Raw genomic sequence first — 25617 nt, 5'->3', positions numbered from 1 at the left:
GAACTGGCCCCTGCTGGGACCTGGCCTGCAACCCAGGCATGTGCCCTGACTGGGAATTGAACCGCAATCTTTTGGTTCGCAGGCCCGTGCTCAATCCACTGAGCTATACCAGCCAGGGCTTGTTGAGGATTTTAGCGTCTATGTTCATTGGGGACATTGGCCTATAATTTTCTTTCTTTGTAGTGTCCTTATCTGGTTTTGGAATTAGGATGATCCTGGCCTTGTAAAATGAACTTGGAAGTCTTCCTTCCTGTTGAATTTTTTTGAAATAGTTTGAGAAGGATAGGTGATATTCTTTGAATGTTTGGTAAAATTCACCTGTGAAGCCATGTGGTCTGGGACTTTTGTTTGTTGGGAGTTTTTTGATTATTGCTTCATTTTCATTAGTTGTAATTGGTCTATTCATATCTTATGATTCTTCATGTTTCAGTTTGGGAAGATTATATGTTTCTATATGTTAAAAAGATTTTATTTACTTAGTTTTAGAGAGAGGGAATGGGAAAGAGAAAAAGAAGGAGAGAAACATCAATGTGTGGTTGCCTCTTGAGTGCACCCAACTGGGGACCTGGCCCACAACCCAGGCATGTGTCCTGACTGGGAATAGAACTGGTGACCTTTTGGTTCACTGGCTGGCACTCAATCCACTGAGCCACACCAGCCATGGCTGTTTCTAGGAATTTATCCACTTTGTCCACATTTTCCAATTTGTTATCATATAATTGTTTTTAATATTTTCTTACAATTCCTTGTATATCTTGGTGTTAATTGTTACTTCTCCTCTTTCATTTCTGATTTTATTTATTGGGTCCTCTTTTTCCTTTTCTTGATGAGTCTGGCTAAAGGTTTGTCAATCTTGTTTATCTTTTCAAAGAACAAGCTCTTGGTTTCACTGTTCTTTCCTATAGTTTTTTTAGACTCCTTTCCACTTATTTCTGCTCTAATCTTTATTGTTATTTTTTTCTCTACTCTGGGCTTTGTTTGTTGTTCTTTCAAATTTTCTCTTCTTAAATGAACACCAATCAGATTAGATCAGGGTCTACCCTCACTGCCTCATTTTCATTTAATCACCTCTTTAAAGGCCTTATTTCTAAATAGAGTCACATTTTGAGGTGCTGGGGATTAGGGCTTCAACATGTTAATTTTGCCCGGAGATGGACAAAAATTCCCTCCGGGGACAGGAACGACAGTAAAACCTACTTCATGGGTTATTTTGAGGGTAAAAGAGTTGAAGAATGTGAAGGTGTTCTGTAAATAGCGATTAGTAATGTCCTTATCACCGTGCTACCGAGAAGCTGGTGTGCACTGGGGTTGTGTGGGACCTTCTTGCTCTCCTCAGAAAGGAAAGATATAAGCCCTGCTCTGCCTTGTGGTGGGGCCAGGTTTAGTCCTCACAGTCTAGACAGGCGAGCATAGTTATCCAGCCTCTCTCAGGCTTGGCCTGCAGACACTGTGGCTGGTGTCACCTTGGGCTCCTCTCCTGCCTCCAGATTTCCATGGAGATGGGCCACGTGCCCTTGGTGGCTCAGTCACCCAAAGCCCAACAAAGCCACACACTGATTTGCCAGCCTAAGCTTCCCACTGGGTCTGGTTTGTGCAGATGAAAGACTGCTCCTGGCTAAAGAGCTTCAAAGCTGCTTGGAAGCACCGCAACCTGAAAATAGCCTGGGGGTGGGGAGATGTGAAGGACCCCAGAAGATGGTTTCCTGATCTTCTGAAGGGGAGGGGTCTTTGGGATTTCCTTGCGCCCAAAAAGCGAGTAAGACAGGAAGACTGTAACTGGCCACACAGGAGCCCCCCGCCCCCCCACAGTGTTCCCACCTGGCATCTCAAGTATCCCAATCATAACTAACTTGAACTATAATCTATGACCAATACTTTCTCTAGAGATTTTAACTCAGACACAAGATAAGGCAGATGGCCCCTGGCCAGCCAACTACCCAGGTAGGAGGGCTGATTCTAAGGCATCCTGTAAACATAACATAAAGAATGACCTCCTGACACAGGTGCTGAAACTTAGACTGTGGGCTTCAAACAGACTTGAGTCTGAATCCTATTGCTTGGCATTCACTGGTCTTATTATCTTGGGAGAAGTCACTTAACCTATCTTGAGTCTTTTATCTGGAAACTGTGGATATAACAGCTCACTGGCAGGGTTGTCGTGAGGCTCAGAAGTGAAGCCAACAAGTGCCCTGCCCAGAGAGCAGCACAGGCCCTCAAGAAACAGTTGCTGTTATTGTGGTGTTTTGTTTTCTTAGAAAGGGACTTCCTCTGGGAATCTGATTTTGCTACATGGTAAATGCTTGGCCTTCTGCAAATGGTTAATTAATGTAACCCAGAGAAAGTAGTGCAGGAGGAGGAAGGGGGAGGTCAGGAAGAGGGTGGGGGGGCAGGTATAGGAAGGAGGAGGAGGAGGAGGAGAGGGAGGGGGAAGAATAGCGTGCTGAAAAAGAGAAGTGTAGGGATTCTATGAAGATCAGAGACATTGTGACCTTGAGATTTTATGGTGACTGCCCCTCCTGGTGAGTAAAGTATCCATATTTTTCTTCTTTTATTCAAAAACAAGGAGGATACTGAGCTTTTTATTTGGAAATGAAGTCATTAAATCCTTTCCTTTCCCTTTCCCTTTCCTTGTGTGTGAGTGCACACTATAATCCCACAATGACCAGGCCCGCCCTTGTTCTTGGGCTGACCAAGGGGGCAGCAGAGTGGGGTCTCAAGATCTTTCAGACATCGATTTGACACCCCTACTCCAGCTGGGCACCCCCTCTAGGGGAGTTGCCTTTGTGCCCTGCCCTCAACACACTGGCTGTAGGTTTCTTCTACTCCCAGGGGTCTGTAAAACCCCATCAGGGCATAGAAGTCTTGGACTCTGGATAATCCAGATGGAAGCAGGCAGAAAAGAGAACCAGCAAGAGCATCTGCTTTCTGAAGATGAGAGAAGCTGCAGGATCAGAGAGAGAGGAAATGTGTTGCCCCAACAGGAAAGAGTTGGGATTTTGGTCTCTTCTCTGGCTATCTTGTATGATCTTGGGCAAGTCACTTCTGTCCTCAGGGCCTCCATTTTCCCATATTGGGGGTTGGGGTGTTCTATCCTTAAAGTCTGTCTGAGCTCTTCCAACGATGGCAGTGGAGGCTGCATTTTCTGACTGTCTGGGTCGAGAGCAGACTGGCAGCAGTTCTTGCCATTCCTCACACCGTGCAGAAGACAAAATGTTCAGCACTGCCCTATGCCGAAGCAAGTGCTGGCTCACAATGACCAGTGTTGTGGCTTCCTGAGAGCCTGCTTGAAGGGTGAGGCTGGAGTCCTCCATTCCCAGTGGCTTTCTCTTCTGGGGCTGGGCAGGCTTCTGATGAAGGCTCTGTACATTGGGGAAGGGGCTTCTAAATCTCTCTATGCTAAGAATAAGGTGTTTCAGAAGAGGAGAAGGAGTGTGCTGGCAGGGGTTGTGCGGTGGGAAATTTCTCAAGAAGACAGGATCTCCTGGAAATGGCTCTGAAGTATGGGTCTGGCAGCATCATGCCTCTGAGAAGAACAAAGGGCGAGACTGTCTCATGAGGCCTGGGAAACAGTGGAGCCACCGGAAATCTTGACCTGGTGGTCCCAGCGAGGACACGGAGAGACTGACCATTACTGGGCACAACTCTAGGCCAGTCCTGGAGCTTTACAAAAGTTATTGCTCTTGATCATTGTGGCAAGCCTGTTCTGTAGAAACTATTATCCCAATTTAAGAAAACAAACAAACCAGCAGCAACACCATCCTTGGGGCTCAGAGAGATGGAGGAACTTGCCTAATATCACAAAGCTGGCATGTGGTAAAGCTGGAATTCAAACCTGTCTGACTCCAAAAATAAGCTTTGTATAAAGGACTCAAGGCAGAACCAAACTCTTAAAGTGATAGGGTGTCTGAAGCCAGGGAAGTGAGGTTGGGCTAAGCTTCATCTCACCTTCTCTCAGGATTCTTGGCAACAGTCTTATTGAGTGGAAAGCTGAGTTTCTTCACCTGATGGCAAAAGACCAGATGGTTTATTATCTGGCATTACTTTGCTCACCGAGCTCAAGAAGCTTCAATTTCAGGCGTAGTGTATGTAATAAAGTCAACCAATGGTGAGATTTTCTAGTTCAACTCAAACCTGATTCTCAGGCATGACACACATAAGGTACATTATAGAGATACACACCGACAAAATGCATCACAGCTCAGAGAGATGTTCACACTACCCAGCTGCCCCAGAAAGGCAAAGCTAGAAGGGAGCTGCAGTTGGGAGGGGTGTTTTCTGGTTGTCAGCTCAGGACCAGCCAGAAATGTGGAGGTGGCAGAGAGTGCCGTGGTGTGTTCAGAAAGAATGCCATGTTTGGAATTCTGGGACTTGGCTCTAGTTCCAGATCCACCAATTAGTGTGGCCTTGGACAGGTCAATTAACCTCCGTGGGCCTCATTTTTCTAATTATAAAGTGTCTCTGTAGGGAATTAAAGTAAAATGATGAATGTAAAATGTATCTAGCATCTAGTGCTAAATTCAAGTAGGTGCCTAACAAATGTTGAATGAATTGGCCTGAAAATGGGAAGAGATAGGCCCTGGCAGCATGCTGAAGCTGGAACAGATGCAGGCCCCTGTCTAAGGGCATCCACTCTGTGAACAGGAGCTGCTGGCATTGGGGAGGGAGGCGGGTGTGGAGGCAGACAGGAGAAGGCTGAGCTTGCGGGTAGGCGCTGGGATCCTGTTGGCTGGTTTGTGGGGGGCAGTGCATCTCCCACATGACAATGTCCCCTTTGTCTGTCTCCCACTTCCTGTTGACTTTGTCCACTCTTCCTTTTTGGGCATTGACTCCCAGTTCAAGGTCTTAGAGAGCTATATGTCTGTCTTCTGCACTGGCTTCTGCACTGGTCTCCTTGCTACCAGTTCCTTTCCTTTTCCTCTAATCCAAACCCTCCTACTAGTCCTACTCTCACCTCCTGTTGCTCCTGGCTTAAAACCCTTCATCACTTCCTGTCATTCAAAAGATCATATACAAATTCCATGGCCTTGTTTTTTGCTTCTTCTGTGTGCTGGTTTCCTGGCCCATCTTCCCCTTCTCTTATTCACTGTCTTGTCACATCCTTGTGAGCTTTAGGTATTAGCACACACAGCACATTCTGTCTTGTTCCTTCATTTCATTCATTCATTCATCAGATGTTTATGGATCACCTTCTAGGTGCATGGCACAGTGCTAGACAGCTGGGGATAGAGTTTCTACAGAGGGACCCTTTTTCCCTGATTTTCCATACTCTTATGATACGTTGTTTCTGCTGCTCCATGCTGCTTGCCTCTCATGCCAGTGTCAACATGATTGTTAACATGAAATATACATGTATTTCCTATGTGTGAACCACTGAAAGGCTAGACCATGTGGTACTCTTGTTTGCATCCCTACAGCACCTGGAGCACTAGGTTCTTGAAGGCCAGAATCTACTGTGTATTGTCTCTGTGGTCATTAGCCTCGGTGTCCTCAGCCATAAGACAGATTAAATTTTTTAAATATGCAGTAGGGTTGGCCCATAAGTAAGTGCTCAGTGAATAACATACATATTCATTGGTTAATTAAGAAGATGAAACACTTCTTGCACACATTAGAAACAGACCAAGAAGAACACTAGCATTCACGCTGTGCAGAACACGTGGCCAGCGTGGAATTTCGCTGTGGGTTGGGTCTTAGGAGGCAGCTGATATCAAATGGCTGAACAGTTGGTCCAGGGGAACAGGGGCTGTGCATGGACCAAGATGAGGCAAGCAGGAGAGGGAAAATGTAAGATGTCTAGGCCTGCCAAGGAGACAGCCTGGAAGTTTCTTCTGCATGTGAGAAATGAAAGGTTCCTTGGCTCTGTGGTTCTGTTTTGAGAAGCAAACCTCCTAAGGCAGGAATTAAGTTGGAGTTTTAACTAGAGGTTGAACCTGCGTGAGCAAGTTTCCCCTCTGCAGATGCGGAGCAGCCTCTACCTCACCAGCCCCTCCCAGGTCTTTGGGTGGTGGGTAGTGTGAGTTTGAGTCCTCTTGATTTAGAAGTCAGCTGGAGAAGAATGAATGCTTGCTTTACTTTGAATTTCCAGTGAATTCCAATTGGGTCAGGGTGTGTAAAAAGAACTGCGTGTTTAAACAGTAGGACTTAGCTCTAGTTTCAGAACCATCTTTTCATGTGACCTTTCTAAAGTATTAAGTTTCTTCCTGGCATGCTTCTGGGGAGTGGCCCGCCCACCAGTGTAGTGCTTCTTAGACTTCAGTGTCCCAGGGAATCTTGTTAAAACACAGATTTGGCTGCAGGACATCTTGCCTGGGACTTGAGGGTCTGCATTTTTGACACTCTCAGGTGATGCCAGTGCTGCTGGGTGTGAACCACATGAGGCTCTAGTACAGGGTTTGGCAAACCACAGCTTGAGGGCCAAATTCAGTCTGCTGCTTGTTTGTGTGCGTAAATGAGCTGGGACACAGCCATGCCCACTTGTTTATATATTCTCCATGGCTGCTTTTAGGTTAATGGACAGAGCTGAGTAGTTGCATCAGAGACTCTATGGCCCACAGAGCCTATTTTAATAGTTACTATGAGGCCCTTTATAGAAAAAGTTGGCCAATCCCTGCCTTAGTGGACCTAGGGCTGGCTTGTGTGACCTAAAAGACTTGCATTTCAGTCTGGGTTTGGCCAAGGGCAAGCAACTTTACCTTGCTAGTTCTCACTTTCCTTACCTACAGGATAAAATGATCTCTAAATTTCTGAGAGACCCGTGACTCCAGGATTTCAATACTACATAGAAAACATCATAATTTCTATAGAAACATGCATCTGAGAAACAGATTGTGCAGCCTTTATTGGGAAGATGCAAAAATATACCTGGCCTCACCTGCAGAGTCCAGGGGGCAACCCTGCCAGATGCCACAAAAGCAACTGATGCTGGGTCAACTGAGAATAGATACGGGCTTAGGAGACTGAGCACAGGAGGCAGGTGGGAGGCAGACCTCCAGGGCCAGCTAGAGACTGTGGGTCTCTAGCTTGGGCAACAAGTGAGGACATTAATAAGGCAGGGAATGTGGGGTGGGGGGCAGTGGGTTGTAGAAGAGGGGGTAGAGTATGCAAAGAGGGGAAAGATAATGCCTACTTTGGGGAATGTCAACTGCAATATGGGCACCTGAAGGACTAAATGACAATGCTGTGACTTCCTGTAAAAAGCAGAACGAAGTCTCTGTAGGCCTGTAACTGTTTGAGAGGAATGACATATGTGTTGCCACAGTTACTTCCCAGAGCTGAGGGGAATCCCAGTGCACACAGTCCCCCTTAAAACTCCCCCAGGTTCTTTAGGGGTCACTCACTTACTCTATCTCAGCCCCCAGGAGAGACCTGGCTAGAGAAACTTCTGTGAAACGCACACTTTCTAGGAACATTTCTATTTTTTTCTCAACCCAAATGAGCAGTGAGTGGCCGACTATGGCTCACTATGATAGTCTTTCTGGTCAGATCTGTACTGAATGGGAAAATTGGGAACCTACAATCCTGGACAACTCCTGAAGCCAACAGGTCACGTTCTATTATGCTTTCACATAAGTGAAAAGCAAGCCCCAAGAAACAAGAAACTCCTGTGCTTGCAATGGCTGTGTTGTCTGCTCTGAGCTCTAGCTCCTCATCTGGGAGTGTGACTCTCAAATGGCTGTATAGCATCCTATTCCCTTGGTTTGGGATTCAGAGGATAGTCCATACGATAAGTGAAAATCCAAGCAGGCAGAGGATACAGCAGATTGAACCATGTGTACCTACATAGTACACATTCAACTGACTGTGAAGCAGGAGGGTTTTCCCTTTGCCAGATGAGACCTTGGTATCTGGGCGAGATCCGACGACTGTACGCATTTGCCAGGAGGGAGCCTCTGTGAGTGCCTGCTCCATTGGTTTGAGTACCAGGCTAGCAAGGTGTACCTCTTAGCTACACTCTGGCCTGTTGGTCTTGCTGAGGTGCTGGGTAGCCACATGACTCTGCTTCTTGGCACTCACCACCTAATTACGTGCCTATGTGTGGGATTATTTTATTGACACCTGGCTCCCGTGCTCCATACTGGCTAAGTATAGAGACTGTGCCTGTTTTTGCTCATTATTGTCCAGTGCCTGGCACTGGGTAGGTGCTTCATAGCATGTTGAATAAATGACAGAAAGTATGTCCCCACTGCTGGGAAATGGACTCAAAGTGTACATTCTAATGTCTGCCTCCCTATCTTTGTCCACCAGGAATTACAAAAAGTATAAACTAGTGAAGCTCTAGGGAGATTTTGCCCTCTCTGTTCAGAATCTTGTCTAGAATACCACATTTGTCATTCAAGTGGGATCGACTACAAAGTCACTGAGAGTAATGTTGCTTTGATATCAAATAGCCAGAAGGGCCAAGTATGGGTGGCACAGCCTCAAGGTTGCTGCTGGCTGCAGCCTGAAGGCTGGACTGGGGCAGATGTGAGCCTCAGCGAAGAGTGTGAGAGAAGGTGTTGCGAGTCTCACATTCATCTGTAGGGTGGGGCTAGAGAGAAACAGTGGCAGAGCTGCCCAGGACTGTGCTCCCCGACTTCACCGGGACCAACCCGGTTTTGTGCCGTGCCCTTGGTGTTTCAGCGGGGTTCAAGACTTACCACGTTTATCTTCCCCTTGTTTCACTGGGCAGCCAGCTCTGGTAACCACTCTACTGGCAGCAACAGTCACACACGCTTAAGCACGGTGACAATGAATAGCCCCAGAGTTACAGGTTGTTAGGGCCATAGGTAATTTAAAGGGAATCTAGAACAAATTCCTGAAGGTCAAGAGAGTGAAATTCTTTAAAAAATCATATACTAAGTACTTATCATCTTTCACTTATCACTTAATGATAATTCTGAGTACTATTAATCAAGAGCTCACCACGTTTCAGGTACTCTGCTAAGTGCCCTACATGGATAATCTCATTTAACCCTCAAACGAGCTGAGGGAGAGAGACTATCATTGTTCCCATTTTGTAACAGGGGTTCAGTGACTCAACCAACTGTCACATGGCTGGTGGTGGGAAGGTCTGGGTCTTCTAGCTTTTAGTTCAATATTCAATCCCTTACTCTATAATGACTCTCAAGGACAAGTCCTCTAAGTTACAGCTGAATTACTTATATAGCCAGGACATCTCTTACTTATCAAATGAATTTGTCATGGTTCTATGAAGCAGAATTTGCAGCCTCACTAACACTCACATATAACTCTTTATGAGACTATTTTCCCCCCAAGATCTTTCACTAAGTGTCTGTTCCTGTCCTGCTCCAGAATTCACCGCCCACTGTGTGGGCAGACAAAGGCAAGATTCGATCTCCCTCCCCACTCCCCTCCAACAAACATTGCTGTAGGACAGTGTGAGCCAAGTAGAGTGTTAGGCTTTCAAGGGAACATGAACATGAACACATGTTCCTCATTTTCCAGGCACTGGCAGTAGATATGACGAGGATGCACATGTCTATGGACCAGGGCAACCCATCATCAGTGCACTGTCAAGACAGAAGGTAAAGCTAAATGCTCCAGGAGTTCAGAGCTGGACTGACTTCTATGGGCCCCAGGAAGGACAGGCCCTTAGGGTTGGCCCCACAGGAGGAGCAGAATTTCAACATGTGTGTGCGGGGACTTTCCCATGCTGGGTCATAAATTCTTCCCATTTTTTAGGGCCCTGGCTTTTGAAATACACACAGTAGGACCTCAAATACATTTTCTGGTTGGGTACTAGCCGCTTAGGGCTAGGCTAGAAACCATGACGTTGGATGTGAGGCCACCACTGGACATAAATTATATAAGCCACACCCCTCCCGTGGACCTCTGTTTTTCCCCAGTATGAGATAAAAATATGGATGGGAGTGGGAATACCTTGCTCATGGGTTTCTGCTTAGAATTATTTGAAGCTAATATATGCAAACTATTTATGAGCCAAAATGAAATATAAGAGACTATCTGTCACTATTCTTATTGGTGTTACAAAAATTGAAAAGAACGAATATCTACGTATGTCTCATTTATCCAACAACCTTTTTTTGACTAACTACACTGGGTCAGGCACTGGGAATATGTCCACTTCCATTCTTGGAATCTGAAAGGTCTGGGAAAGGAGACCCTGGGTATAGTACAATTGATGGCATGAGTTTAATGTGCTGGGGCAAAGGCTGGTCTGCAGTCTGGTGTGAGTTCTGCTCTTTCCTGGTGATGGTGCAAGCAGATAGAGATGCCAGAGATAAAAACGTCAAAATCAGGAATTCAACTGGTATGCTCCAGCATGAAATGGGATTAAAGGTAAGGGGAATTTTTTTAAAGTTTTGAGCTTAAATTATGCTCCAGGCACTTTCATATCCATGATCTTCATAAAAAGCTAGGTGGTATTATGCCCTTTTCAGAGATGAGGAAGCTAAGACTCAGGGAGGTGAGGTCACTTCCTAAGGTTTAGAAAACTAAAGTATAAATGTAAACCCTAGTCATTTAACTGCTTCGTGCTTTTCCCAGTTCCCTTTATTGCTTTCTAATTTATTTTTAAAATATTTTACTTATTTTATTTTTAGACAGAGGGGGAGGGAGAGGGAAAGAAAGGGAGAGAAACACCAATGTGTGGTTTTGCCTCTCGCACACTCTCTACTGGGGACCTGGCCCACTACCCAGGCCAGTGTCCTGACTGGGAATGGAACCGGTGACCTCTTGGTTTGCTGGCCAGTGCTCAACCCACTGAGCCACACCAGCCAGGGTATAATCAGTTAATTTCTTACAGAATTCATTCCATGCTAATCCTGACCCATGATCTTTCTTGGATTGCTTTTCTAAGGGCAAAGACAGATTTATAAGAAAGATTTGATACTAACTCCTTCTATTGTCATTTTCCTCTTATACTCCCTATGATATATTCCTTCCCTCCTACTACTCTCTGCTGACTCCTCCCTCACCTCCAATCCCAGTGAAATTGCCAAGGAGTAAAGAATCCCAACAAATGAAGAGGCTACAGAGAGAGACCCTTGCCTTCTCAGCTGCTGGCCTATAAACTGTGGGACAAAACACACTGAAAGAAGGAAGAAACTGGCCATACAATTATGTCCAAGGAGTCCACCTATACCAAACTTGTCCATGCCTTAGTTTTGTGGAGCCATGAAGAACCCATGATCTATAGAAATTTATATGATTGTTAGCCTCACCTATTTTATAGATAATGAAAATTAAAATCCAAGAAGGTGAAAGGACTTGCCCAATGTCACACACTAGCGAGAGGCAGTATGAACCGCAATCCAAGTTTCTTGACTCCCAAGATGATGCTTTCCTACTAAAGTTGTCTCTTCAGCTTTTCTCCACTATCTCAACTTATATAAGATCGTGGCTTTTTCAAAAAGAAACTCAGTGTTAGTGTCTCTGCAAAGCCCAGAAGCCAGGGCGCCTTTCTCAGCTGGTGCTTTGATCAGCTCATGTCCTCCTCCAAAGAACAGGAAGTAGCTTCATTTTTAGCTCTGAAAGCACATTCTGGGGCTGAGAGAGGGGGATCTGGGGAAGAGAGTTCCTGTATAGAGAGTTCCTGTATATGATGATCAAGAGTGATCAGCAGACACACTGCTCTTGCTTGAAGGGGAAGAAATACGGTCAGATATGGAAGGGGAAGATGTAGGTTGTCCTTGTGTCCGAACCCGAACAGGTCCTCAGCAAGAGCTTTCCCAAGCCCCTGAGTTGGGGGAGGGGAAGAGTCTCCCCTGATTCTGTTCTGATGGGACTGGATGTCAGAGTAAGGGTTGAGGTAGGAGCATCAGGGTGGGAAAAGTTTTCAGGAACTTTCTACAATTTCCAGTGCTTCCCCCACCCTCTGCTGGCACCCGCAACTTCCCCTGCCAAGGGTGGAAGAAGGAACACATTATTCAGTTTAATAATTTATACAAATTGAAAAGTTTACTGTGAAATAAAGGGGACTTAAGAGGTCAACAGAAATAAAAATTTCTGAGTCCTCTCTTAAAGGGTGGAGTTGTCAAGATGATACTTCTCAATGACTTAACCTGGAATATGACAATCTGGTTGTCTTAATAGATGGGTTCAAAACAAGCAAATAACCCTTCCCTATATAAATGGTCAGCCAAGTTTTGTCTCCTTTTACTGGTGGGATCACATCCAGTCTCAGCACTGATAGCCTGGGAGAGACCTAGATTCATGGACACTTGTCTATGTCTGTGGTTCTCAAATAAACCTCACAATTCATCAGAGTCATCTGGGGAGCTCATTACCAGGAACCAACCCAGAGATTAATTAGGTAGATCTGGGCTAGGGCCTAGGAATCTTCATTTACAACGAGGAAGCCTGGTTTAAGAACCAATGATCTGGTTCAACCCCATCCATTCACCTATCAAAACTTTACATATGATACTGGGTTTACAGCAGAGGAAACTGAGATGTCAAAAAGTAGGTTAGTAGCAGCACTTGGACTCTAACCAAGTCTCCTCCTCCTCTTGTGATGTCTTTGCAAATGCCTTCACACATGGATTCTCTCCCCCGGCTCACCAGTCTACTGAGAACCCCTGAGGATCAGTGGCACCCTTTCCTCCAATCCACAGAGCAGCTGGAGCTGCCAAAAACTCTGTTTGAGTCCCCACTTGGTTCATTGGTGGACATAGCTGGTAAGGGGTAGAGGTAAAGGTAGGTTTAAGGGTACTTTTAGAGGGGAAGGCACAGCTGATGCTACCAAGCCACACTAACCGCTTGTTCCAGGCAGAAAGAATAGTCAGTTCATGGATGCAGCCTGTGGTGCTAGAGAAGCCAGAGGGAGTAAGGGGGAGAATAGCAGAAGATGAAGTCTCAAAAGTAATGGGAGGCCAGACCATCTGGACCCTCCAGGTCACATGAAGGTCTTTGGCTTTTACTCCGAGCCACTGCAGGATTTGGAGCAGGAACATGGCATCATCTGGCACCTTTTGGCAGGGGTACTCTGATGCAGTGGTGGGACAGGCTGCACAGGGCAGGGGTATACACAGGACATTCAGTTAGGAGGATTTGCAGTAATCCAAGGGACAGAGGATGGTGGCTTGACAAAGGTGGTAGGAATGCAGTGAGAAGTGGGTGCACCCGTTACTTTTAAAGGTAAAGTTAACAGATTTTCTGATAAATTGGATATGAGATGTGGGATAAAAAGAGGAGTCAAGGATGATGCCAAGTATTTTGGCTCCAGCAACAGGCAGGTTGGAGCTATCATCCACTGAGCTGGGGAAGGCTGTGGGTGGAGACAGTTTGTGGGAGGGATAGTTTTGGACGTGCTGAGTCACTGGCACTCACGTGGTATTTAAATAAAGTCTCACCACTGGATGAGGTCATCAAGGAGGGAGTGAGTATAGACAGAAAAGAAAAGAGGGTTGGTGACCTTGCCTGAGGACCCACCAGCATCAAAAGGTTAGAGAGAAGATGAGGAATCAGCAAAAGAGACTGAGAAAGAGTAACCAGTGGGGGAGGAGGAAAACCAGGAACGTGTGGAGTCCCAGAAGCGAAGTATTTTCAGGAAGAGGGAGTGATCAGCTGGGTCAAATACCACTGACAGGTGAAGTGAGGTGAAGGTTGAGAACTGACTACTGGAAAGAGTTATCGGAAGGCAGTAGTAACCTGGGCAGGAGCAGTGTTTGACTCCTGACCTCATGGAGTCCCACAGCTTGCCTACTGACTGTCATTAAGAGTTCCCTTATTATTCATTTTTTCTTCCCAGTTAGGTTGGAAACTTTGCAACATCAGGAATGATGAGTCAGTGTATCTGCAGAACTTGAATACCACCCACCTGAAGACCCTTTTATCAGGGCACTGACCTAGAGCCATATTCCTCATGCCTGACTTACCTTGGACGCAGAATTTCAGTTCCTTAGGGTCAGTGACAACCTTCCTGCTCTCCCGGATCATAGCTCGGTTCTTTTTGGTTTCTCCCCAGAGATTGGTGCCACCGTACATGCTGGGAATGTTGAGAATGGCGATGCCTTCAAGGAAGATGTTGCTCAGGTCCACCCCAACCCCATCACACTGAGGGACAGAGAGAAAAGACCATCTGTTAGTATCAGTACATCCCAATACAAGGTTCTGTGTGTGTGGTGGATGGTGGAGGCTCTCATGAAGGATGTGATGGGCCCTCAGCCACCAGCCTGCTTCTGTCAGAAGCCAAATCTCAGGCAGAGTTGCTCAGGCCTAGTGCTATGGCCACTGCAGTGGGATGGGGGAGTCATGTCTTGGTCATGTCTGGGGTAGATGGCACAAGGCTCCAGAGACCAGAAGGTCTATAGGTTTAAAAGGGCTTTGGGGATGGCTCACAAGACAACTGAAAAATTGTTCTGCAGTCCAGCCTCTTTATCATCAACTCTGACCCTTCCTAAACATTGTAAAGATTTGGATAGGACACTGAGTCCACAACCTAACACGCTAGTTTCTCAACAGTGACAGGAAAGTTTCATTTACCACCTCTTATCCCTCCTGTGAAAGCAGAAGACTTGAAGGGTTGGAAGGCTTTCAGAAGGTGCCTGTCTCCGCATCTGCATCCTAAGTGCAATCTTGGCACGTGTGCTTGCTGAGGTGGCACCGTTTGTTTGCCCAGTCTCCACCACCCACATCCCCTGCCAAGGACAAAAGGCCAGAAAGCTTGAATTTGCCTGTCTCATTTATCAATAAATTCAGACCTCTCTGCCATAATGTTTATCAGTGCAGCAAGGAATACATTAGCACTGATCCTGTTTGTCAGATTTGTAGGTAGTTTACTTCATTTACAGAAGAAAAAACTGGACCCAGCAAGGTGAGCTAAGATTACACAGCTGAAAAATAACACCAGAGGGTCTAAGTTTGGAATTTCACTATAAAACTCAAGCTCTTCATCTTGCTTACTGAGTCAGGAAAAATCGAAAGCATGCAGCCAAAATCCATGGTCTTCAAGGTTATCTACAAATCCAGGCTTCTAGAGATTTCTCACAGAGAAGGAATAGAAATGTTGGGCTTGTTGTCATTCACGTTGGCTTACTTTCTGATTTCTCTGATGCTCTTAATTTATGGTATCTTGTCCTCATGACTTGTTTTACCAATTACAAAATGGAATAGAGTGTGCTTCTCTGGTAACTAGGAACTTACTTCTTCATTGGGGAATTCTGACTTTTGAAAGTTTTTTTTAAGTTGAGCCAGATGCTCTTTCTTACTGCCTCAACCCATTAGTCCTATTCTCCTTTCTGAAGCCAGACAGAATGACCTTGTTCCTCCTCCATGGGACAGCTCACCAGATACAAGATGAAATCATCATCATCACTGTGCATGTGTATTAAGCATTGTCATCTGCCAGGTGAGCTTTTATATACATCCCATTCATTACCTTCATAATAATCTTGCAAGTTAGTTACTAAGACTCAAATCGTTCTCCTACTACCTGAGACCTTGCTGGAAGCCTTCTAACGGTCCCTTGGCCAGACCCATGCTAGCCAGGGCCTTGCCAGCCCATCCGTGCATGTCTGTTCCTCAGGGTTCTTGAACTGGCCATCACACAATGATTTCCCAGAACCTCAGGCCTTCTTAGGTCTCAGGAAAGGTGGAAAGGTGATGCACCAGATTTGGGAAAGTGGAGCCATCAGTGGTATTCTGTCGGCTTAAATGGATCACAGGCCCTGGGCCGCTCCCCGGCGGGTTTCTGAGCTAAATCCTCCAACAATCCCATGACGTCACCCGGTCCCCTGCGGTTGCTTGGACTCAGGGGGTTTCTGGGGAAAGCTCAAGGAGGGCGGTGGTCCCTACGCGCTCGATTAGCCATCCCTAATTTGAGACTGAGCTAGCCGGCTGCCCTCGAGGCTGCGGCTGCAGTGGAACTCAGGTATTTATAGACCAGTTCTGCGCTGAAACAGAAAGCTCTTGTTCTGGGTAGTGAGACAGGCAAGCCTGCGACCATACTCCCAGTGTACGTGGGCGGCGAGGTGCCGGCCCTCGGGCCTCGGAGTCCGAGGCAGCGCTGCAGGCACAGAGTGGGGTGGAGTGCATCAAGGCCAGTCCGCTCCTACCCCCTTGGAAGCGGTTCAGGAATCTGCCAGAGCCCCGGCCAGGAGCCTCCTGCGCCCGCCTCTTCCCAGCCCCAGCGCGCCGGCCCCCAGCTGTCAGCCACGTTCACTGCTGGTTATCCTTGATCAGAAGATACCCAGAGTTCTGGTTTCTTTCTGAGCCTGGGATGGTTTGTTTGTTTGGTGGAGGGCCAGTGTACAGGTAACCAGAGACTGGGTTATGAAGTCAAGGCGCAGTTATGTGCAAATGAAATGTCCTCGAATTCGTATTCATCCTCTTGCTCCCAATTCATCTCCCCTCCCCCTATCTCGAATCCCTAAAATCCTCATAATTGTGGGCAGAACTAGGATCCGCCAAGGTCCTCTGCGCCCTGAGTGGGACCTAGAGCAGAGGAGGTGAGGGAGGGAGGGCATTGCCGCTTCCCTGCCCGGGCTGTGGGCTTTTCCACCCTCCTCCCTTCTCTCCGCGCTACCCTCGCCCCACCCTGCGTCCGCCCGCCGCGGTGACCTGAAAAGCCTGCGGATGTGAACCTGCTCTCCCCAGAGCAAGGCCGCCTCCATTTCAGTCCTGAGGAGCCTATTTCTGAAGGTCCTCAGAGAAGGAGATCCCATAATTTATTTGATGACCTGTTTCAGTTTTTAGCAACTAGGAAATTCTCCCTTCTTCTAACCTGATTCACGGTGCCACAGTTACGGGGATTTTCTCTGGTTTAGAGCGCAGGCTGTTTTTTTACACACTCCTGCCCTTGGGCTTCGTCTGCTCGCCGGAATGATCCCCTCCCCCGCCCAGGCTTCAATGGCTCTTGGGGGTCCTTGCCCCCTTTCCGCTTGGCATTTTCTTTCTTAGGTTTCCTGCCACTGCGTTTTATTGATTTGCCCCTCCCATCTTTGATGACTCTTTCTTGGTCTTTCTCTTCGTCTTTTTATTATGGGTATTTCCAAATATAGAGGGAAGTAGAGAGAATGATAAATCCCACGTACTCAAAATCTCAGCCTCAGCAATTGGCAGTTTACAGCTAATCTTGTTTTAACTTCTCCCCAGTTTGTTTCCCCACCTCCATACTGAACTATTTTTTAGCAAAACCCTGATACTCTAGCATTTAATCTATAAATACTTCTGTATGTGTCTTCAAATAAGACTCTTTAAAAAAAGAATTACCCCAACACGATGATTACTCTTCAAAAAGTAACAATAATTCATTAATATCAATAAATATCCAGTAATTGTTCAAATTTCCTCTATAGTCTCATTTAAAAAAATAATTGGTTTGTCTGCAAGATATACAGATCAAATTTGGCTGATTGTCTTTTAGTTTCTTTTATCTATAAGCTCCTCGTACTTTATTACCTTGTTTTTTAACATGTATTGAAGGAAATGGGTCATTGGGCCTGTACACAGTGCTTCTCAGACTTGTATTTGTGCATGACTCAGTGCAGGATTATTAAAATGCACATTCAGGAGTCCTCAGGCAGGGCCTGAGACTCTGCATTTCTACCTGCTTCCTGGTAATACTGATGCTGCATGTGTGATGGATCACACTTTGGAGAAGTAAAGCTGTAGCTTTTCCCAGATTCTGAATTTTTCTGACTGCATCTCTTGAGGTGTCAAGAGACGCAAGAGATTTTAAACATTCTCAGCCTGTCTCCTCTATCTTCAGTAAATCAGTACTTTCATATCGAGAGGCTGGATCAGATCAGTTGTATATTTCCTTTGTATCTCATTAGTCGGTTTGTCTCAAGCCGAATCCATTATACAGATTAGTGGAGGATGATTCTTTCTTTTCTTTCTTTTTTTTTTTAAAGAATGTTATAGAGAGGGGAAGGGAAGGAGAAAGAGAGGGGGAGAAACATCAGTGTGTGGTTGCCCCTTGCACACTCCCTACTGGGGACTTGGCCTGCAACCCAAGCATGTGCCCTGACTGGGAATTGAACCAGCAACTCTTTGGTTCACAGGCATGTACTCAATCCATTGAGCTACACCAGCCAGGCCTTAGAAGATGATTCTTACTATAGTCCCTTTCCCTGCTTTTCTTCCAAATTTCTACGGATGCCATTTTCTCCAGGAATTCTTACCTGTCCACTCTCCAAAAAGGATCTCTCTCTTTCTTCTCTGCATCTATGTTCTCATGGAATGAAAGACCTGAAGAGTCTTGCAAGGTCATTCAATGCAACCACCACATTTTATAGATGAGAACAATAGAGGTTTAAAGAGGTGAAATAAATGGCTAAAATCACACAGGTAATCAGGGTCAGCATCTCTGGAATTAGACCTTTGGTGTTTTGGATTGATAACTAAGAGGTCATGAGTGATTTTGTAAAGAGGAATTTTTTGGCAACTGGATGAGGGCCAAAGCACAGAAAGCCAGATGGAACACTAGATTTGGTAATCTCTAATCACTGAAATGAGAACAATGAGATCTAGGGTTGGTAAGTGACCTTTCTAGGTTACGCAGCTATTTCTTGCAAGAGCTAGGGCTCAACTGGGGACTTTGGGGGTGATAGTGAGGGAACAGTCAGAAGCACCATGTGGTTGGGAGACAAATGGGGCGGGAGGGAGAAGATTGGATCTAAAAGAGTAATGCACCTGAGGAAACGGTTGTTCACAGATGTTCGAGGCAGAAAAGATACTCAGTGAATACCTGTTGGATGAATGGATAGAGGGAGAGGAAGCTGGGAATGCCTACGGGGGAAAGTAAATTGTGTACAAGAGAAGATGCTAAACATGGTGGTGAGATGGATATTGGCCTGGGGATGACACTGGAGCCTTTTCCTTCACAAGTGAGTGAAAAAATGGGTGTGTGTGTTTGAGAGAGAGGTGGGGGAAGGGAGGTAGAAAGAGAGAGAGAAACATTGATCAGCTGCCTCCTGCATGGACCCCAACCAGGGACATGCACCCCAGGCATGTGCCCTGACCAGGAGTTGAACTTGCAAACTCCAGCTTTGCGGGATGACGCCCAACCAACTGAGCCACACCGGTCAGGGTGGGGTGGAGGCATCTTTTGAAGAGGAAAAAGAGCTGGGCAATGTCTTGGAAAACAGTATGTCAATTACAGCATGGAAGGAAGGAAAAAGCTGAGGAAGACTGGATGACATCTGGACACACTTGAATAGAGGTTCTGGTAGGTTGAGATGGGGGTGGGCATGAGACAGTCGCCTCCCTCAGTGCTTGGCCTCCATGACAGAGCCTCAGATACACATTCAAGGGCAGAGAGGTGGCTAACATACAGACCTGACCAAGATCATCCCTGCTTTTCTTGAGGGATCAGGATGCTGATAGCTATTAGGTGAAGGGAAAGCACCAGTATACCACTCTGTATAGCCCCAGGTTCCAGTAGGGTCCTGGTAAGGGTGGGGAGGTAGTGTTCACTTACAGTGGGAACATTTCTGCTTTGGCAGGTGGGGAGGATGTTCTCTCTGTGACCTGGTGTGTCAGATTGGAATGTATGTTAGACTGTGGGGGAGGCCGGGCACTGGTCCAAAGGCCCTTTGATTTGGAAAGAGGAAAGTAGCTGAGGAACAGGGTTCGCCGGGCTCTAGCAAAGGCCAGGCATGGTAGCCGAAACTGATCTGCGAAATAGGCCACAGAAACAAACTTGCTTTTGTTTCTGCTGTACTCACTGCCTAAACTACGCATCAGCTCTGCTGTGCCTATTAAAATCCTACCCTTCCAGCTCAAAAGCTCTTTGCTCTGTGAGGCTTTCCCCAGTGCTCTAGCTAGAAATCGATATTCTCCTTCTTGAATTTTCATTGCTTTGTTTTTGTTTCATGGGAAATGTATATTTTGACATGTATTTTGCATATTTGCCTGTCCCATGGAGACTGTGAGCTCTCAGAGGGCAGGGCCCATATGTGGGTTACACTGCTCTGGGTTCTTCATCTTGTCTGCCAGGCCTCACCCATGTCAGATGGCCTGTATAACTATTTGTTAATCGAAAGAAAGAACGTGTGGAGAAATCCCAAAATGGAAACCAAGGTACTCCTTTAAAAACCTGAGAAGGTTTTGCTCCTTCCAGATGGTTCCCCACAACTTCCCAGGATGAGTAATATTGACAGAATAAAGTGGACTGAATGTCCAGGTTAGCGAGAGATATGGAAGGTTAATCCAAGTCTGCAAGAAGAGGTCCTCAGATCATAGCTAAGAGAAACCTGTATCTGAATAGCTGGTAACAAGAATAGGGCACAGGGACACAGTTTATATGAGAGACATTAAGAGGTAGAAGACAAAGGTATCGGTTTATCCATTGAGCAGAATGAGAATCTATTTACTCTGTTAAATCCTGGGGGTGGAACAGAAATGGGACACAATTCCTGTGCTCAAGGTCAGGTGGATGCTGAAGGCAGCAGTGTGCTGCCAAAGGCTTCACATCAGGGTCTCTGGGTGGGAGGGTCGGTTAAACAGAAGCAGCAGCTCTGACGGTGGTGTTCTCTGGTGTAAACATTCTCACTATGGCCAGTTTCAAGCTACCAACATGACATCACTGAAAAGTGTTGGAAGGACATGTGCCATCAAGCCAGCTGGCTCCAGCCCCCCACTGGGAAGGAAGTAGATATCTGCATATCTGCAGGGCCTGTGGCCAGAATACAGAAATTTATTGGGAAAGAAAGAAAAGCAGCCAGGGCAAACGATGATGTCTGTTTTCCCTAGAGAAGAAGTAGAGAGAATGTTTTCAGTGTCAGTAAAATCATGTGTCTACTGAGGGAAGAAAAGGTGATAAATCGAGTGGTGTTAATGAGTGGTGATAGCATTATTGGAAAGACAGTCCAGTACAACTTCAAAAAAAATTGGCCTGGCATGGTAAATCTTACAGGACAGTGGCTTCCTTGCATTTAGAGGGGCTGTTTTATATCATTTTAGGAGCTACTGGCTGTTGTGGGCAGGTACATACTAATACTGATATACACATTATATGGTTAACATTAATATACATCATTTATTAACTATTATAAACCAGGCAGTTTGTATATTTTATGTCTAATCCTTACAATCCTCTAGTGTTGGTATGTTTAGGCTTGTTTTTACAGATGAAGAAACATCGACTCAGTGAAATTAAGGCAGGTCCTTCTTTTCCAAATTCATGGTAGGCTTCATAAACCTGCAGGTTTCCTGCACGAGGTGCAAATGATGAGATCAAGGAGACAGCCCGACTCACGAATACAGTATGTACCCGACTCCTGTTCATTTCGTGTGCTATATAACCTATGGGGTCACTTTCGGAGTATTCTATACACAAGGGATTTGCTTCCTCATTTTAAAGAGGACACCGGAAAAAATATGGGGTCTGGCAAGACAGGAGTGGTCAGCACAGTCACAGGTCTGTGCCTCAAGTCGTAGAAGGAGCTGGCGACGTTGAGTTCAGTGAGGATCAATGAGCAACAGCACGGAGAACAGATCTTCAGCCCTGTGAAGGGCGGTCATGTGGAGGAGCAAGAAGCATGTCCCGTGTGCTGCCAGAGAGTAGACACAGCCCCAGTGGGGAGGGAATTCAGTGATACATGCCACAAACACTGATTGTGCACCTATTTTGTTTCAGTCATTGTGCTAAGTACAAGCAAGGGAAGGATATGGTGATGAACAGGACACAGGTCCTTGTTCGACAACCGAGAGGAACTTTGTAAAAGTCAGAGCTGTCCAGCAGTGGAGCAGGCATCTGGAAAAGGAGTGAGCTCCCTACCCTTGGAGTAGTCAAGAGGAGGCTGGATGTGCACTTAGCAGCATGCGCCGGAATGAGTGTTCTGAGTGGTAAGTGGGACTAAATTCCCTTCTAGATCAGGGATTCGGAGTCTATGTTTGTTCAGCCTTGCTTTGGCAGGCCAGAGTGCTGTTCTGAAAAACGTGTCATCTGACTCCCCCCCCCCCAGCCTTGCCCACCCAGCTGTGTGCTCTGCCTTTTCTGACAGTGAGCTGTGGTGGGCCAGCAAGACTGGGAAGTGGCTGCCATCTGTGACAAGGATGATGGAGTTTTGGCGGGTTTGTGTGGGTTCAAGGAATGCAGCACCGAAGCCGTGTACACACAACCTGCTTAAGAACATCCCATGGGCAGAAAATGTTTTCTTCCTCTTCAGCCCTCCTCTGTTGCTGTGCCAGGCGGGCACAATGGTGCCTTTGAGAGGGGCAGCTGCAAGGGGGTGTTGGCAGGGAGGCTGGAAGTAGAGCACTGCAGCTGGGGGGAACCACATTCATTTCCAGGAGCAAGCCTGTAACTGGGTGCCAGTTTCCAAAAACAAAACTGCTGTTTCTGAGAGCGCAGAGTGGTGGGTTGCCTCGGAGTTGGACAGAGGGCAAAGCCATTTCCTACCCTCTGCTCCACCCTCCCCAAGTTAAAGAAACCTGGTGTGTTGGGGCATTCTTGGTCTGGATGCAGATTAATAGGATTTTCAGTCTGTCTGGGGAGCTCTGGCTAACTTGGGGTGGATGGGGCTTTCTGTGGGGTCAGAATTTCCTGCAGAGAGAGACCGGGACCAATGGCCATAGGAACTGGCAGGGCTCAGAGGCAGTTAGGCTTTTGGGCCATGAGAGAGGGCTCGGAATGGAGACCCCCCCTTCTTCTGCCTTTCAGGGTCACTTTCTCTGACCTCTTAGCCGCCTGGCACCCTTGGTACCATATGGGCTCTGCCCACTCACTGTCTTAACTCTCTTTGGTGGGAAAGAGGTGGGAGAACTCTGGCATTTCCTGTCCTGGGTGCACAGTTGTCCCACACCCTCTGCAACTTTCAAAGGTCCCAGCAACAGCTCAGAGATAGGCGTGGGAGGTCTTCCCACTCGCCACACTGTTAGGAGAAGGTCTGAGTGCCCGGCTGCAGGCTCAGCCCTCTCCCCCTTTGCGTTACAAATGTAGCAAGGTGGGCCCTGACTGGTGTGGCTGAGTGGGTTGGCCATCATCCTGCAAACTGAAAGCTTGCCTGGTCCATACCGGGGCAGGACACATGCCTGGATTGCGGGCCAGGCCCCTGGTTGGGGGTGTGTGGGAGGCAGCCAATCGATGTTTCTCTCTTTCTGCCTCCCTTCCCCTCTCTCTAAAATAAGTAAACAAAAATGTTTAAAAACAAAGGGAGCAGGGCGGGTCCCTTTTATTTTGGTGGCTTCCAACAAAAAGGTCTCACCTGAGGCTGGTCATGTGGTAATTTCTATTCCTGTTCACACTAATTATGAGATTTTTCACACTTTGATTCAATTTTACAATCAATACAGAGCAATTACTTCACTTCAGACATTGTGCAGGGCATGGGGATACCAAATGAATAAGACAGAGTCCTCGCTTCAGACAGCAGGACTAATAGATATGCCGAGTCCCACAGGGAATCCCACTACCACTCAGTAGACACATGCACTAATTAGGCAGAAAGTGGCAGTGCGGCGCAGACCACTTCCTACAGGGCGTGCTGGGGCATCGTGGGGGCACTGGCTTGAGGCTCATCTGACTTTGGAGGATATATCTGTCGGAAACTCAGTTTCCTTGTGTAAATAATGGGAATGATATACAGCACGCAGCATTGTTACAAAGATTAAATAAGGTGATGCATGCAAGTGCCGGGACAGAACTAGTCACAAGGTAAGTGCTCCATAGGGGCTGCTATTGTTATTAATGTGTTGATCCTAAGGACTTGAGGTACAGCATGGACGTGTGCACAGTGGCATTCATCTGATACCTTGTTAGATTTGGTGCCCTTCCTAGAACAGTCAATTCTTCTACCTTCCCAATACCTCTTCCATAAAAGACTAGGATCAGCAAGTTTATTACCTCACTGACCAACGCAGAGAAACAGTGACCTATCTACTATAGCCAATAAGACATATTGTATATAATAATATTCTCTGTCTGTTTCATAACTCAGTTGTAGAAGTGGAGTGGGTTGAAATAGTTTTCTTCCCTGAAATCATCGAATCTCCTGAGTGTGGAAATAAAGATCATGAATTATTTTCAATATTCTAAAAAGTCTAAGAGAAAGAATACACTTGCCACTGACAGGGCCTCACAGTTCATCATTACTTAGAAGATGCATTTGCTTGGGGAAAGTTTTCTTCCACTAAGGGACCTTGGCAGTAGAAATGTTAAGCTTGCTGGGGCAGGGGTTAGGCTGGAGATCTTCCAGGAACCTTTTGAGGGATGCCTTCTAGTCCAACACGCTAAGTCATGTGAACCTGACGAGACCTCCTTGGGCCTTGTCTAGCTCCTGGGCTGCATATCTCCCTACTGCTTTGTTCCATGTAGGCATGAGAATTCATTCTTAAAAGTTATTCCAAAGTCCTTGGAAGACACAAAATATGGATAGCCAGGAGTCTGAAGACAAAGGAAATCAAAGCAATTCATGAAGAACAAAGAAAATGAAAAAGAACAGGGAAATAAAAGCATATGGGTGAATGGAGGCTTGAAGTGAAACACGGGGTTACACATTTGAAGGAAATAAAAAGGAGCGTCGTTTAAGAAAGAGGAAAAGTTATGTGTCAGAAACTGCGAGCTGACAGTAGAATTTTGTAAGAGAAGACTGGCAGAAACAATTGCTTCTTAGTAGGCTGAAAGACTTTCAGGATCAGTGAAGGAAACTTGTAGTCAGTTCATGGCTAAAGAGGTGGAGAGATAGGGTGGATGAAGCCGTGTTTAAAATGGGTAAGGATTTAAGAAGTGGGAGAACCCTAGCAGTCCTCCAGGAACCTGCTTTTGGAGAAACAAGGGCTGATATTCTTACAGAGTGAAACAAGGCCAGCACTGGAGTGGTGGTGCGATTGTGGGTTCCTTCCCTTTTGTACCTCTATAGTTTAAAATGTTCTACCATGAGTTTGGATTACTTTTATGACCAGGAAAAGACTGGAGTGGACATAGTTGGACAGAGTAGGAAGAAATGGGTGAGGGAATCAGGAACAGAGAGAACTGTAGGATGAGCAAGAAGAAGAAATCGGAAGTGGCAAGAGCTGCCTTGGGTGGTCTCACAGCGACGAGGAGGCTGGAATGCTGGAGCCAGTGGACTTGACTGAGGGAAGGAACAGACCAGAAGCAGGATATCTCTCCAAGGCCCCTTCCTACCTTCCTTTTGACTCTAGGGTTTGATGTACAATCAGGTTGCCACCTTTGATTTTCCATAAACTCAAAATTCCTTCTACTCTCTTGTCAGCTTTCCCTTCCCCATGAACATGCTTTCATGTCATCGCCCTGGGGATCACTGTGGCTGGGTTGATGGGCTGAGCATCTGGCCAGTTCCCACCTTCATTAGTCCTAGCTCTGAAAGGCCCTACCTGCCTAAGCTGAGAAGGTTTCAACGATGCCAGAAGAGGCCAAGGTGCTTGAAGATCTCTTCCCCTTGAACTGAAAAGTGCCCAATATTGCAAGTGGACACCAAGGTAGAAGAAGAGAACGCCCCTGTTTGGAGCTGGAGAGCCACAGGTTTTCTTCTGCCACTTACTGGCTGGGTGCACTTGGTCAAGCTACTTCACCTGTAAAGTCCTTGATCTCTCTCTTTTGAGAAACAATGACACTTGGTTGGATTGGAGTAACTAAAACTGTCTGTGCCACCTTAATCAGATTAATTATTTATTAAGGTTCTTTACGTGCACATGGCTGTGCTAAATGTTGGTTTCAGAGTTTATGACTCTCATAGACAGGGCCCACAT

General features: G+C 46.4%; 1 protein-coding gene across 7 annotated transcripts in view; it reads right to left on the bottom strand.

Annotated features, from left to right (window-relative positions):
• Positions 1-25617, bottom strand: part of DGKG (diacylglycerol kinase gamma) — a 184309-nt gene that overhangs the window by 29880 nt on the left and 128812 nt on the right. For all 7 annotated transcript variants that reach the window (XR_005080209.2, XR_008390203.1, XM_037129676.2 and 4 more), the window contains one exon: positions 13839-14016. Coding sequence is in view for 5 of the 7 variants with exons in the window: in XM_037129676.2 (XP_036985571.2) it covers positions 13839-14016 (178 nt within the window). In the remaining 2 variants the exon portion in view is untranslated. The remainder of the gene's footprint in view (positions 1-13838; positions 14017-25617) is intronic.

This window comes from Artibeus jamaicensis, unplaced genomic scaffold (genome assembly GCF_021234435.1).
Source record: "Artibeus jamaicensis isolate MK-2021 breed Jamaican fruit bat unplaced genomic scaffold, CSHL_Jam_final scaffold_474, whole genome shotgun sequence".
Classification (NCBI taxonomy): Eukaryota; Metazoa; Chordata; class Mammalia; order Chiroptera; family Phyllostomidae; genus Artibeus; species Artibeus jamaicensis.
The sequence above is the reverse complement of the archived record's forward strand: the minus strand, read 5'-3'. Positions and strand labels throughout refer to the sequence as shown.